This window comes from Lycorma delicatula, chromosome 1 (genome assembly GCF_047948215.1).
Source record: "Lycorma delicatula isolate Av1 chromosome 1, ASM4794821v1, whole genome shotgun sequence".
NCBI lineage: Eukaryota > Metazoa > Arthropoda > Insecta > Hemiptera > Fulgoridae > Lycorma > Lycorma delicatula.
In genome coordinates, this window is record NC_134455.1 from 250,089,499 (window position 1) to 250,104,881 (window position 15,383).

The 15,383-nt window shown below is 29.0% G+C and overlaps 1 protein-coding gene across 1 annotated transcript in view; it reads right to left on the minus strand.

The window, feature by feature from the left end:
* Positions 1 to 15,383, minus strand: part of LOC142330298 (pre-mRNA-processing factor 17) — a 63,761-nt gene that overhangs the window by 28,618 nt on the left and 19,760 nt on the right. Inside the window, exons 4-5 of the mRNA XM_075375514.1 lie at positions 8,985 to 9,081; positions 3,694 to 3,908 (exon numbers count right to left, since the gene is read on the minus strand). Of these exons, the coding sequence (XP_075231629.1) occupies positions 3,694 to 3,908; positions 8,985 to 9,081 (312 nt within the window). The remainder of the gene's footprint in view (positions 1 to 3,693; positions 3,909 to 8,984; positions 9,082 to 15,383) is intronic.

The window sequence follows — 15,383 nt, forward strand, 5'->3', positions numbered from 1 at the left end:
CCTTTTACAAAGATGTCTTGGAAAGACTTCCAAAATCGGTCCAGTGAATCTGAACAAACATTGCACACGATTGGGTGCTGCGCTATGATAATGCACCAGCTCACACTATATACTATATATAGACTAATTATTTGCAAGTTTTTAAAAATTGTAAAATTGAAATAAGTTATTTTTAGAAAATACATAATAAACTGTTTAGTATATAGAATCTGACTTACCGGAGTGTTAGTGAGAACTGTTTTGATTCAGAGATTTTACACAAATAAAACACTTATTTTTAGCTTCAAGCTAGTCATATTTCACTTGAAAGTTACACTTAAAAAATAAGAAACACTTAGCCTAAATACAATATGAACTAATACTGATTCTAAAATAAAATAACTTTCTAAAATTATTTAAAATAATCAAATATCAAATTTAAACTCTAATTGAATATCGAACAAACAAAACTCAAAACTAGAACAAAATAAAAACTATTAATGCTTTCAATCAAGGTGTAAATGGCACTTAATACTATTCTAACTATTCACACTGTAACACTGAAAACTGTAACTATTTTCACTTGATATGAGTAGTAATTCTGTTGACAAAATGCAGCACAAAGATTGTTTACATAAGCTATCACCTGCTACCATACTTTATTAATATGACCGTAGGTTTACAGGCTGGAAGTTAGAGCCATAAATGTAACAATGTATTTTGTGCTAAATAACAATTAGTCACCAATTGCATTTATTTGAAAATTATGTTTGTGTACAATCTATTTTTTTAATCACTTTATTTTATTACAGGATATTGTATTTTTTATTTCCTTTCTATCTTACAGGTTACATTTTTACAAGTGAGATTAAAACTAAAATCCATGTTTCATTTCACTTTCTGTTTTCAAATTTTTGTATCTTAAATTAATTTGAGAGATTAATTTCTATTAGAATAAATCAGGATTTGGGAAACCATACATTTTGAGAGGTTTTTGTTAAGAGGTTCTGTTTTGCTGAGATTTCACTGCACCAAGCTACTGTGCTTTATTTAAGAAAAAATAATTTACAGTTAAGCTTGATGTAAAATATTTTATTCACTAATAAACAACAAATAAACTGTATGTAAATATATTGATAGATGAATGTGAATTAATTAGCCAGGGTTAACCAATACAAATTTTGGATCTCAATTTTGATGATAGACTTAAGTGAGCTGATCAGACTAAAGATGTTGCTAAAATTTTCTAATTAAGTGAATTCAGTGATTTCTGTTAGAAAAAATATATACCATTATTGCCCTTTAACAAATTTTTATTTATTTTCTTTTTAATTGATTAGGACATACTATAAAAATTAATTAAAACTGTAAAAGTAAGGCATATAAAATTTGCATTAATGATGGTAGAGACATATTTTTAAAAGTGCAAATAAGGAGCTTATTTCCCTCTTTAGCAAAACTATTTTTTTTTTTTTACTTGGGATCTGCTTTATTAAGGATGTGAAGTGAAGAAACTAAATGAAATAACATAAAAGATAAATATTATAGGAAAAGAAAGTCTGACCAATGTATTAGTTCTGAGCATCATACTCCTATAAGCTACTCAAACATATATTTTGAAACTTATACCATAACTTGGTTTGTTATTTGTATTGTGATCAACTCAACATCTTAGACTAATGTTTTTGGAGATATATGTAAACTATTTCTGTGAGCAGAGATCGATAGTTCAGCAATAAGATGTTTGTTTTGATACACTTAGGGAAGAATTTTTTTCAATAATCCCAAATAAGCTAGATGGCTAAATATTCTCCAAGTGCAATTTACTGCAAATATCTCTAAATGAAAACCTGAGTCTTAAAAATAGGGGTTTACTATCAACCTACTCATGATAAAAAATTAAACTGTTTCATAGGCTTAATAACACGAATAAAAATTTACAAATAAGTATTAATCACACAAACAGTGAGCTCAAAATACATAAAATCTACTAATTATTTAAAAATCTATAAAAATAATAAAACATTTTCTATAGCCTGTAAGAATTCCAAATAATTGTGTCTAAGAATTCTTTTAAGGAATAGAATATATTGCCTTTAAATATATTTGGAGAGTTCTTTTAAATAATTTTTCAACCTCTATTACGCTTATATTATTTAGGAAACAATTAAAGAGACAAGCTCCAGTTAGCAATGGTTTTTTCAGACTAATATTTGTCTTTAGAAAAATTATTTTTTCAATGACCTTATACAGTAACATGATCATGAATTGTCTTTTTATATTTTGTGTAAATAAGAGTGTGATAAATGTAGATGTAGGAAAAAGCTTAGTCTCATGCACTAAAAAGTGTTCAAGGCCAAACAAAAATTTGTAGATTTTTTATATATTGTGGCTCTTAATGGTTTTTTTCTTTTATTGTAAACATCTGGTTAATGTTATTTAAGTTTTTAAAGCATTATTTCAACTATAACACATTCCTGTAAGAACTGCAAAAAAGGGCCAAAATGAGAATTTTCAAACTGTAAAAGGGCAATAATGAGATACAGAATTTACTTAATTACCAGAACTATTCACTCACAACAGTGAGTCTCAAAAATTTGCAATGGTTGACCCTTGCTAATTCATAATCAACTAAGAATGTATTTATATCAAGTTTATTTCTTGTTTGATGGTGAAATAAAATATTTTTCATCAAGATTAAACTATGAATTGTTTTCCCTTAAACAATGCACTAACTCAAGAATGTAAAGAAATTTACTTAGAAAGATTTATACATCACCAAAATTCCAAATAACATTATTGGCAAACATCACTAATTCATCTAGATAAATGTGTTGTTTAATTATTTATATGCATAAGAAAAAGGGGCAGACAAATTTTTTTTTTACAAAAATGTTCATTGTTTTTAGAAATTCATTTATATTCATCTACAGGAAGTCTGACATAGTTCCTTGCAAAGAACAAAAAACAATTTTTTTTAGCTCCACACAGATGCTAACAATCTCTGGTGATGCATGTAGCCTAGTGCTTCTCACTAATGCTCATAAACATGTTTAATCTTTTTTTTCCAATTTATCAGTAATACATTCAATGTTGAATATCATGGTATATTGCTTGTGTATTATCAGATGTGAAACAAGTTAGCAAATGTCAACAGATTTTTGAGTAGAAAGGATTACACAAATGACACATTAACAGAATTTAATTTACTCCCTCATGAAGGGATGAAAAATTCTTCTCATATACTTTTTATTTTGTAAAAGGAATGACATTTTTTAAACTATCTTATAGGCTTAAATCCAAATGAGAAAAAGTTTTAATTATTATGTCACAAATAACCTTTTTTAAAATTACGTATTATAATTTACATAGCATGTTATGAACCCAATATTTGATTCTCAAACCAAATTTCAGTGTTTTAATGCATACTTTTACAATGTATTGTAAATCAAAATTTATAAAACAAAAGCAGATTTTCTATATTTCATCTCTTTTTTCTTATCAAATACCTTTTTCTTTGTCAGAAGATAACATTAGTTATTTGCCATAATTATACTTATGGATTTATAATAATTTTCTTCAATTTAAAAAATTTGTGAACTACTTCTTCATTTAACAAGTAAAAATAAGATTTGGTTGATTTCAACAAAAGAGATGATACCTAAAAATTTTCTGCAAGATTGTGACAGGTTTAATGCTAAAATTCTTTCTTACCTTAACTCTATAATCCATGCTGCAAGAAAGGAGTAAATGTGCAGTGCCTGGGAACCACCGTATAGCAGATATTCCCTTAGTATGGCCCTGCCACACATGTATCTGAGCCTTGGGCAAAAAGCAACGTTCAGGAGGTGCTTCAGACCTCAGATTGACACCAACATCTTGAGGTGCATGCAAGAATGATCTGCCTTGGTAATCAACTGGATCTTTAACTGTAATTAGAAAACACCTCTCATTAAAATAAACAAGCAGTATGTTAAAAACTGACAGAAAAAATATGTAATCTTCCACAAAATGAACCTTAATGATTAAACTTAATCACCTCAATGTAACTACTAAAAATTTAAATTTAAATAAATTAATCTTACTCTGAAAGAGTAAGTGATAACACAGAACAAAAGTTATATAACAATATTTTTTTCCTAGAAAATTATTAGAATAAAAGTGAAAGAAGTTGATACAGCAGAACTCTAATACCTAATGCAAATGTGTTTTTTTTTTTTTTATAATCTCTTAGATCATGTCAGTTGCTGTCCAGCAGACGTTGTGTGTGTTAGTGTAGCAAATGCTTATCACATTTTTATTTTTGTATATTGTAGGGATACGTTGAATAAAATTACTGCAACCCTTTCTGCTACAAAAAAAAATTGGTGATCCACAAAGCAAAATAATTCATAAGATTAAGCATGATTTTGGAAAAATTCATGTCTAAGTAAAATAATTCTTTAAAATTGAGTAATATAACTTTTTTTAAAATGTTTGAACAGCAGTTGAGAATGATTAGTGTACCAATAAACCATCAACAAGCTGAAATCCAGTAACAGATGCAGTTTGATGATAGAAAATTATCAGCTAGCCATCCACAAAATTTCAACATTGGGAACTAGTGAATGATCTGTACACACAATTTTAACAGAAAATTTGGGCATGCACAGACTGGCCTTGAAATTAGTCCCAAAGCTGCTTTTACTTAAACAGAAAGAGATTAGTTTTGACACTGCACATGGCATGCAGTAATTTTGTTCCTAACTTTCTTTAAGACTGTAACTGGCAATGAATATTTTTATATGAAAAGACCAGAACCCAGAAAACAAAGCCTTGTCATACCATACAAGACTGTAAAGAAGGCATATAAGTAAAGAGCAATACAGCCTAATGTTAGATATTTTTTGAATGAAACTCATAGAGTGATAATACTCACCTCATAACAGCATTTACAAAAACACTTTAAATCTCATAATTAAAAAATATAAATTTTGTAAAAAATTCATCAATTTATAAAACTGTCCTCAACCATGGTTAAAGACAGATTCTCAGTTAGTCTACAGTTAAATAAGAACAAAGAATTTTATGATTATAATTTTTTAGTAAATACTGAAATTAATATTGTGAACCACCACTTTATACATGGTTTTGGTAATAAACAATCCAATATGCATAATATAAAAAAACAATAAAGTGGATTCAAAATGTTCAGAAAGTGTACAAATATATATAAATATCAACAACAATAAATGAACCACAAAGTACAACATTATTAAGTGAACAGAACTCAGTGATTGAGAACCAACTTCAAATCTTTATATCATTTTCTGAATGATTTATTGTTATAATCTACATAAAAATTATTACGGTGGATTTACGATCCACAATATTTGGTGATCATAAATTATTACTGATGCTAATAATTAATAAAATAACATACAACAGAAAGTATCATAATTATAAAAAAATTTGGCCAGATATTTTTTGCAGTTGGAATGCTCCCAGTCTTGTAGACATTGTTAGTAAATGTTTTATGTAATTATGTTCTATGTAAGATGTGTTATAGAATTTAATATTTTTTCATAAAAATTCAAAAAAATTATAACTATGAAAAAATCAATATTAAAACCACATTTCATGTATAACATATAATGTGGTCTTACACTAACTACCAAATTAGAAATATTATGCTAAAATATACTCAATATTCAATTTTATTTTATTCTACATTAGGGCTCACATTAATGTTCATATTAGTAACAATTTGTTTAAAAAATTCTCAAATTACATCTCCATTAGAATTTTTTTAACTTTCATGATTATTTTTTGAACAGAGATGTCCAGCAAACCATTTAAACTCAAGATCCTCTTCTCCCAAAATACTTATTCTTCATCTACATTATTGTTAAAATATTATACAAATATTTTTCTATCCTGTTTTTAATACTTTATTAATATCTCAAAAATGAGTTTCAGATAATTCTGATTTTTGGCTTCAGAAAAAATGGTATTCAACTTCTGCCATTAATCTCTTTTAAACTGTCAATATAATTTCTTTTAAAATTACCAATTTTACTTATAACATTGAGAAAATTAACAGCTCTTTAGGAATTAGACAGAAACAAACATACCACCCTAAACAAATTACATTTCTTCTGACATACTGTGGTAAAAATGTTTTCTACTTTAAATTGAATACTTGTTCTTTATTATCAGCCACTGAAACGATTTTTAATAACTTACATTTCTATTGTGATTATTCTTTTAATTAACAGAAAACTTTTAGATTTATCTGCTCTTTCTATAATATTACTGTCCTGAGAGTATTTGTTAACAGGGATCAGAAAGAAGAAAAACCAGACTACAACCAAGGAGAGAACTTAAAGCAGCAGGTTGTATATTTGCAAATGATTATATAAAATTCAACCACATCAATAAATTAATTTCTAAAATAGATGTAGATATGTCCTACACAAAGACTAAATTAAAAATTAAAGAATTTATACAATAATTAATCACAGAATAATCAAAATTATTATTTAAATATATAACATTCAAAAAAACCACAAAGAAAGTGATCCAAGCAGGAGTGTCTCCTGTAAATTGCAGTAACCAGCAGTTTGAAGCCTGAAGTATCACGAAGCAGACGATATAATTTGTTCGGAGTCTATTAAATATTTCATGATATCAGTGCAGTCCAAAGATAAAGCAGAAATGAACTAGTCACATAACAAAATTCAATCAAGATGCATACATCAAAATCAAAACTCTAAGAAAATACTATGGCAATAATTTATCAATCGTTATGAGATGTGTGTGGTGATGAAACTGCAATTGTACACTGTACAGCATTGGCATAAAAAGTTTAGAGAGAACAGAAGTACAGCAGATGATCCACACTCCAGCCAACCATCTATTTTTTTACAGACAAACAATTATTACTATTGCTGCCATGGTGATCGACAAAGATTGTTGCATGATAGTGAAAGAAATCAAAAATGAAACTGGAATACCGAAAACTGGGGTACATTGCATTTTAATGGAACATCTGCACAAAAAAAAGTTCCACCATGATGGATACCCAAACCAACTAAATGAGCAGTAAAAAGCAATGTGTCATGATATTGCACAAAAACTGCTTACATGTTATAAAAGGGAGGGCAAGCAGTTTTTGAATCAAATAATAGCTATTGATGAAACAAGAATACACAATTTTAAACCTGAACTGAAGTCATAAAGCAGTATTTGCAAAGTCAACACTCTCAGAGACCTCAGAGATCAAGAAATGTTGACACATGCAGTCAATAGTGAAGCAAATTATGATTTTCACTAATTATTGCAATGTGTTATTGCAATGGCTAAAGCAGCCAAATGGAGTTAAGTATGACTGCTACTTACTATAAAAACTTCATTCGGAAGGTTTTATGACAAAAAGTTTGAAAACTGCATCCAGAAATGTTAATACATATTGAGAATTATGTCATAGATATTATCTTTGATTATGCTTGGGAAATGCTTTGCCATCCACCATATTGCCCTGATTTGAGTACACCAAACTTTGAATTCTTTCAAAGCTGAAAGAACCACTCAGAGAAATTCATTTTAGCAGTTTAAATTAGTTATCAGTTGTCATATCGTTGGCAAATGTACATCACACATGGGGAAGGATTATACTGAAGGACTGTAAACTTGATTTGAAGTGTATAAATAAATTTGTTGAATCCTGATGAACTGTGCATTATTTTTGGAACAACCCTTGTATAAATGATGAATGATAATAAAAGGAACCATGCTTAAAAACTACTAGTTTTACACCAACAGATATAAGATAACAGCAAATTGTGCCTAACAAGTAATGGCAGTAGGACAATGAGGTGAATAGGACTGTGGGAAGGAATGCATGAAAATAAATTTGATGTTTTCACAAAAAGATTAACCAGTAAAAGTATGTCATAAACAGATCATTAAGAATAGCTCCAAAATTAAATTTATAATGAAATGTTTGAAATGAATTAGTATGCTTATCCCACTTACCACATGCTAAATTCAGGAATGAGATTCTAAAAATTTTCCCAAACTATAAATAAGCTTGTAATGTGTAAGAATTCACACATGTGAGAGAAAATGTATTACTATTTGCAAATTTATTTCATATTGGACCATGTCACATAAATATCAGAAATACTGACATCTTAGAAAACCAAACTTTTAGATAACACTTACTAGATATCCAATAAACTGCATTCTAACACTTAAAAATAATAAGAGTGATTCAAATTTCTTGTTACAAACAGTTTCACAAGAGATGGCACAAAATTAACGTAATTAAATTTTTAGTTTCAGTATTTTCTTCTTCAAATTGAAAAAAATGAGAAAATACAGAATAGGGGCTAATGTACGTTTCTTATTTTTTACTGTTCTTACAGTATATGTGCAATACCTAAATGAATCTCTCTCATTCATCTGTAATCAGCATTATGTTTCTTCTGATTAGAAAATTGTGGAGGAAATAATTAAAATGGAAAACAATTTTATTTATAACACCCTTAAGTTTTGGCATTCATCTTCTTTTCCTTTGATATTGTAATTTATAAACTAATATGTTCACTTGAGGGCTTATTCACCATTATTATTCTACTTGTTAAGCTTAAACTATTCATGTAATGTACAGTTCCTGGTTGCATGATATATGATCGGTGATAATTATTAAGGCTTCACATGCTCATTTAGAAGCAGATGGGTATTCACTTAAGCAGTCCAAATCTGCCATAATAGAAGAAGTACTAATCTCTTTCATAATAGCTGAAATTCATATGTTTAAAACAAACAAAAATGTATTATCAGAAAAACTGCTTAATGCAAAATATGGTTACCATATTTTCCTTCTTTCAGTATTTTTTTCATTTTCCAAGAAAAAAATCTAAGCAGTTAAATTTTTCCCTTGAATATATTTTTCATTATTTTAATTATATATAAGATTATTTTTTACAGCATGCACTTTTACATTTTAGATTAACACTTACTATGTAAAACAGTTCTTTCTTCTAAAGGTTTCTCATCCATCTGTTTGCCACGCTTCTGTTTTTTAGCTAAATATTCTTCAAGTTCTTCTGCTTCTTGCTGAATAGAAACAATAAGTTTTTTAACAAATTCGTTTCAAAAATTAAAACAAAAAATGGGTATTAATAAATATCAGAATCAAATTTATAAAAAATATCAATTTTTTCTTTTTGTCAGATTAAAACATCAATTTTTGTTTTAACTAATACAAATTTTTTAGACACTCATTGGAAATATTAAAAAAGTAAACAACCAAAATGTAAGTACAGTACAGTTACAAAAATAAATTTTATTAATTGTTTTTATTTTGGTAATTTTCATGGATATTGTTTCAATTTTATTCACGTATAATCGTTTCTGATGACTTTGAAATTACTTTAATGACTTGTTCTACAATAACAATGTACTACAATTAAACTGATGGAGACTCAATCCGTCAATTAAACCTGATGGCTAATTATAATTAAACTGATTAAAGGGGGGAGGGGGTTAAAAGGTAAGTAAAAGGCACTGGTGAGGGGATTGATGCTGAATAAATCTCATAATTAAACGTCAACACCTACTGCTTTCTGTCAAATGAGATAGAGATTTTCAACAAATGTAGTTTGTCAGCTCAGCAAGTAAATCTTACTTCAATAAGTTCTTGGCTCTAACCAAGTGCATGGCACCATATGGGTTATGGGTTGTCATTATATAACAAGATGAAAGAGGGTGAAACAACAGGATTCAGGGGCCTAAAAATAAGTATTCGGTTAAGGACCGACAATCATTACAGAAAGAACCCTAGTAGGGGGGCTTAATTTTTAATCAAACCAGACATGATCCTAACTATGTTGCTAATTACGATTAGAATTAAGTGGAGGAATGAATATTGAAGATAATAACTTTTATTAGATCTAATTTAGATAAAGGCTGAAGTAAAGACTAAGAAAAATTATAAAAGGATATAGAAAGAGATGCACCTGAGAATAAAAGTTATTAGAAGAAAACCTAATAATTTATATTACTTAATAATTTTATATTATGAGACAACTCCTGTTTTATCCTAATTATAATATAAAAATAGGTAGAAAATAATTCCAGAATCCGAAATAGCTTTCCTCCACACCCAACAACCTCTGCTTAGTTTTGGATTTGAGGCTCCACATAGTTCAGCTGGATATCTTAAGAGATAGTGGAGAATCTCTTGGGTGAACTAAATCAGAATTCCTTTTCAGCTAACAGCTGGGATTGTAACTTGGGAATCCATTCCCACATACAAGGTGACAACTTAGACAGTCTAATATGGACAGTCTGGGAAAAATGTGGCTGCAATGATGTCACTGAAAAATTGCCAATTGGATCCGTTGGGGCAACACTCAAAAGACAATGATGAATCAAGCATCTGGTAAATTCTATCGCAATAACAGGAAAATTAAAAACTCCAACAGATATCTGTGATGGGGAAAAAATTTTAATCATAGCATTACAAGAGCTTAGAAATACCATTCAAAATCCAATAGAAAGTCAGCGATACAGACTATACAAAGGAATACCAGGAAAATAATTATGAGGAATTGTGTTCCTCAATTTGGATGTAGATTTCTAGTAAATTAAAAAATTATAACTCCATAATCGAATTTAAAACACAGTCCCCCCCCCCCCCAATTTGGCCACTTTAACCTTTAAGTCTGTGAACAAATTTTAAGTCTACAGTCATTAAGTGCATGCTCCATCCAACTAACAACAAAAACAGCATTAAAGGGAAATGAGAAGAAATACAAAAATTTGGGGTCTTCTGGATCAAACAATAATAAAAGTACCCCCGCAGCTAGTAAAGATCTTTGTTGGAGATTTCAACGTACAACTAGGAAAGGAAAAGAGATATAGACATCGTAGGTAAAGGGCTAGTACAGCAAAGAACTAACAAAAACGGCCTCCAAACAATCAATATTTGTAGAAATAATGGCCTTATCTCTAAATCCACCTGTTTTTAAAAGATTACCTCGTAAATTAAAAACATGGAAACATCCCGATTATAAAAAAGGAAAATGGCAAATAGACCATGTTTACAAGGATAAAGATTTCCATAGAGAAATTCACAATGTAAAAGTCCTGAGAGGAACTGACTCAGGCTCTGACCACTACATTGTGAAAATAAAAATAAAATTAACAACCCTTAAGAAGAAGAAATCAACTAACAAAACTAAAAGGAAATTCGACCTGGCAACTCTAATTAATAACAAAACATATCTAAATAAAACTAAAAAAAAAAATAAAAAAACACTCAAAATTTAAATTACCTTTTTCAAAATTAAACTCAATAGCAGAAGAACTAGCCCCGTTAAAACCAGGAAAAAGCATCAATGGGGGAATGGGGAATGTGACCTTGCAGTAATGAAAAGACACCAAGCGTGGAAAAGCCTTCAGACACAGAAAACAGAAGAATCTTATGAAAACTTAATCCTCCAAAGGAAACTGACAAACAAAATAATTAGAAATACTAAACAAAATTTCAACAAGGACATGTTAAATCAAATAGAAGAAAATTTTAACAAAAATAAATCAAGAGATTACTTCAAAACATTAGGTAAATATTTGCAAAAATTTGATCCCCCTACACTAATGCTAAAAGATGAAGATGGTAAAATAGCCCACAGTAGTTCAGAAAGTGCTAAAATCCTGGCTGAAGCGTTCAAAAAACTTTATAATTGTGAAGAACCTGCAGAATTGCTCCTAATAGAAACCAATCCAGAAGTTCTCTCTAAACAGAAAGAAGCTGATCCCCCATCATACATTTAATTAACACAAGCAATAAAAGAATTGAACTACAAAGCTTGTGGTGAAGATAGAGTGTTTGCAGAAGTTTGGAAAAATGCCAGTCAAAACATACTGGTAGACAGACATTTGAAAGGAATATGGAAGGAAGAAACACTCCCAGATCACTGGACAACTGGTATAATCCACCCGTTTTACAAAAAAGAAGATAAAACAAACCCAGACAACTACAGGCAGATAATGCTGTTAGACTGCACCTATAAAATCCTCTCCAGAATAATCTTAAACAAAGTTAAAAACACATTAGAGTCCCGATTAGAAGAATATCAAGGTGAATTTAGACCATATAGAAGTTTTGCAGATTCTTATATTATAATATTCTTATATTAAAATTAATAATGGAAAACTTTAAAATAAACAAGCAATTATTTATAACTTTCAGTGACTTTAAAAAGGCATATGATTGTATTTATAGACCAATTTTGCTAGAGATCCTACGAAATCATTTCAAAATTAAAAAGGTGGGCTTCACCCAAAATTTGTGAAAATGATAGAATTAACATTAACAAACACACAATCCAAGGTTAAATTTAGAGGGGAGATGTCTGAACTCTTCCCAATAAAGACCGGATTGAGACAAGATGATGAACTTTCCCCACTGCTATTCAATATTACACTGGACTACATAACTAAAATTTGGCAAAAGGAAAATCACATTAAAACAATAATAGGAATGGGTAAAAATTCAATAAAAACTAATATATCAGGATTTGCTGATGATTTGGCCTTACTAGCACTAAATATGGAAGAGATTAAAAACAAATCATCAGCCTAGAAAAAATTTCCCAAAGGATTAGTCTAAAAATTTCTTATGAAAAGACAGAAATAATGGCCATAGATTCCCTCTGTATAAGCAAAATCAAAGTTAACAATAAAGAAACAAAAATAGTTGAACAATTTAAATACTTAGGTAAAATCATTAACTGCAGATTGAAGGAAAAACAAACATGGCAAAACAGAATAACTAAAATTAAAAGAGCACAAAGTCTAACTTGGCAAACATACAATAAAAAAATGTCTCTATAAAATCCAAAATTCACCATTATAACACAGTAGTTCTTCCTCCGGTGGCGCTTCATGCTTGTGAGACTATCTTTCAGATTAAACATGAAAGTAAAACAGATCAATTACTCAAGACGGAAAGGCAAATTATCAGAACTAGTTTAAATAAAAGTTATCAAAAGAATGGAGTCTGGCAAATTGCCACAAATGAAACAGTCTATAAACAAGTCGACCTGATTCTCAGTACAATGAAAAAACGAAGGATTTCCCATTTTTTCCATGTATTAAGAATGCCTGAGAACCGAATTCTAAAACAACTGGTCACAATGAATATTAACAAAAAAACCTGTGAAAAATATATTGGAAAGATCCAAAGAGATCTTCAAGAAATGGGCTTGAGAGTTGAGGACGCCTGTGATAAAATTAAAATTAACAAACTACACAATTCAAATAGATTCAACATTAAAAAATTAGAAAAGCAAACAAAGTGGAGGTCACAGAAGAGATCTGGAAGCAACAACCTGATAGAATGAAGAAATACTGGGAAAGTCGAAAGACCAGACTAATACAAAAATTCAAGAGGGACTGAAATATGTATGACTAAAGTGGTCCAATGTGGCCTCAAAAGTAAAAAAAAAAATAAAAATAAAAAAACATATATATATATAAATAATTAAAAAATTATTAAGATTAAAAAATAAAGAAAAATAAATAATAATATAAAAATATAATAAAGAACAACACTCTGTCATCTCATTTATGTATTTTCAAGTTATGCTGACAACAAACCACATGCCTGTGACCAGAGAGAACATTATTTAGTGCAGATACAAGTAGGAAGGAATATTTAGTAGGAAGTAGGAACACAACATTTTCATCATTCAACCGTGTAAGGCAAAAGTAATGATGAAAATAAAACTATTTAGAGAAGAATTTCAAATGAAATTTTATTACATAATAAATCTTTATGAAAATATTCTACCAAAAACTGAGAAAAAATATTAAATTATGAATTTATCATTTGAAAAATTATCTTTAGAAAATGTTCACATATTGTTATAAAATTATAGAGATGATTTCTGGATAAATTTTGATGTAAGATATCTACCTATAGTAATGAGAAAACTGTACCAAGTATAATAAATTTAAAATTGAAATGTATAATTCAGACCACCAGACAATCAATTTTGTTGTATAAATTAAATTTACACTTACCAACAAGTTAAAAAATGTAAATCCTAGCACTTTTGTAGCTGTTGCTCTATCTTCAGGGATTTTCATGATGTTAATTTTAGCTCAAATCAATAATCGTTTTTAAACTGTTAATAGTCAGTCATCAAGAATAAAATTAATTTGTACGTCAATAACAATAACATCATGTTTATAAGATATTTGCGACTATTATCTATTATTACCTATTATTATCTACTATTAGTATTACTTTAATTGTTGAAAACATCTTACAAACATGACATTACTGTTTTACTGATGTACGAATTAATTTTATTCTTAATAACCACCAACTATTATAAACATAGCAGTTTAATTTAAAAACGATTATTGATTTGAATTTAAATTAAAATCCATGAAAATCTCTGAAGATGTAGTAACAGCTCTGAAAGTACTAGGATTTACACTTTTTAAGTTGTAGGTAAATGGAAATTTAATTTATACAATTGTAATAATGGCAATGGTGCCAAATGCTTAGTAAATTAAATTAATTTTGTTCTGGCTTTCATGTGAATACAACCGTGAGTTCTGCATTTTGTTTTATTTTCTGATTCAGACATTATTATTTTTGTTGATATTCACATGTTTTTTGCTTGTAGTTAGTAATTTTGAAAGATTTTTTAAACTGTTAAATTGTAAATTAACTTTATATCTCAAAAAACAAATATTGTTTTGATTAAAAAATCATATTTTTTTGAGTTTCACAGGCATCAACTGCTATGGTTATTAGCCCAATGGATATTTGTAGCATACAAAGAAATGCCATATCTGGCTGGGATTTGGCTGGGAAAAAAAATCATAATCTATTTTGGATGTAAAATAGGAAATTAGGATGTCTTGGGTCCCTCATATCTGCTGTATCCTTGTGTAACTTTATTAAGCAACTGGTTACGCGGGAAACCGCAACATACACCTTTTGCTGTTCCTATGGTTGGAGATAGCTTAGAGACTAAGCTATTACAACAGATTGTAATTCTTATATTGCAGAAATCAACAACATTACAAGTAAACTCAAGAAATCTGTTGCATGTTCTAATCTTCCTTCAGCTATTAGACCTATCCACACAGTAAAGAGTGACCTGTTCCAGTTCTACCAGAAACATGGAGTTTAAAAGAAAATGTTGATGATGAAAAAGGCTATGGTGATTTAGAAAGTAATGAAGAAGAGGAACCAAGATTTCTAAAGCACTGAACTTCACAAAATTATCAAGAAGTTAATGATCTAGTTCATTATCAAAATTTATCTAAAATTCCATCAGAGTTACTGACTTCAAAGTTAAAGGCTGTAACCTCTTCAACAGTGGCACTAAAAT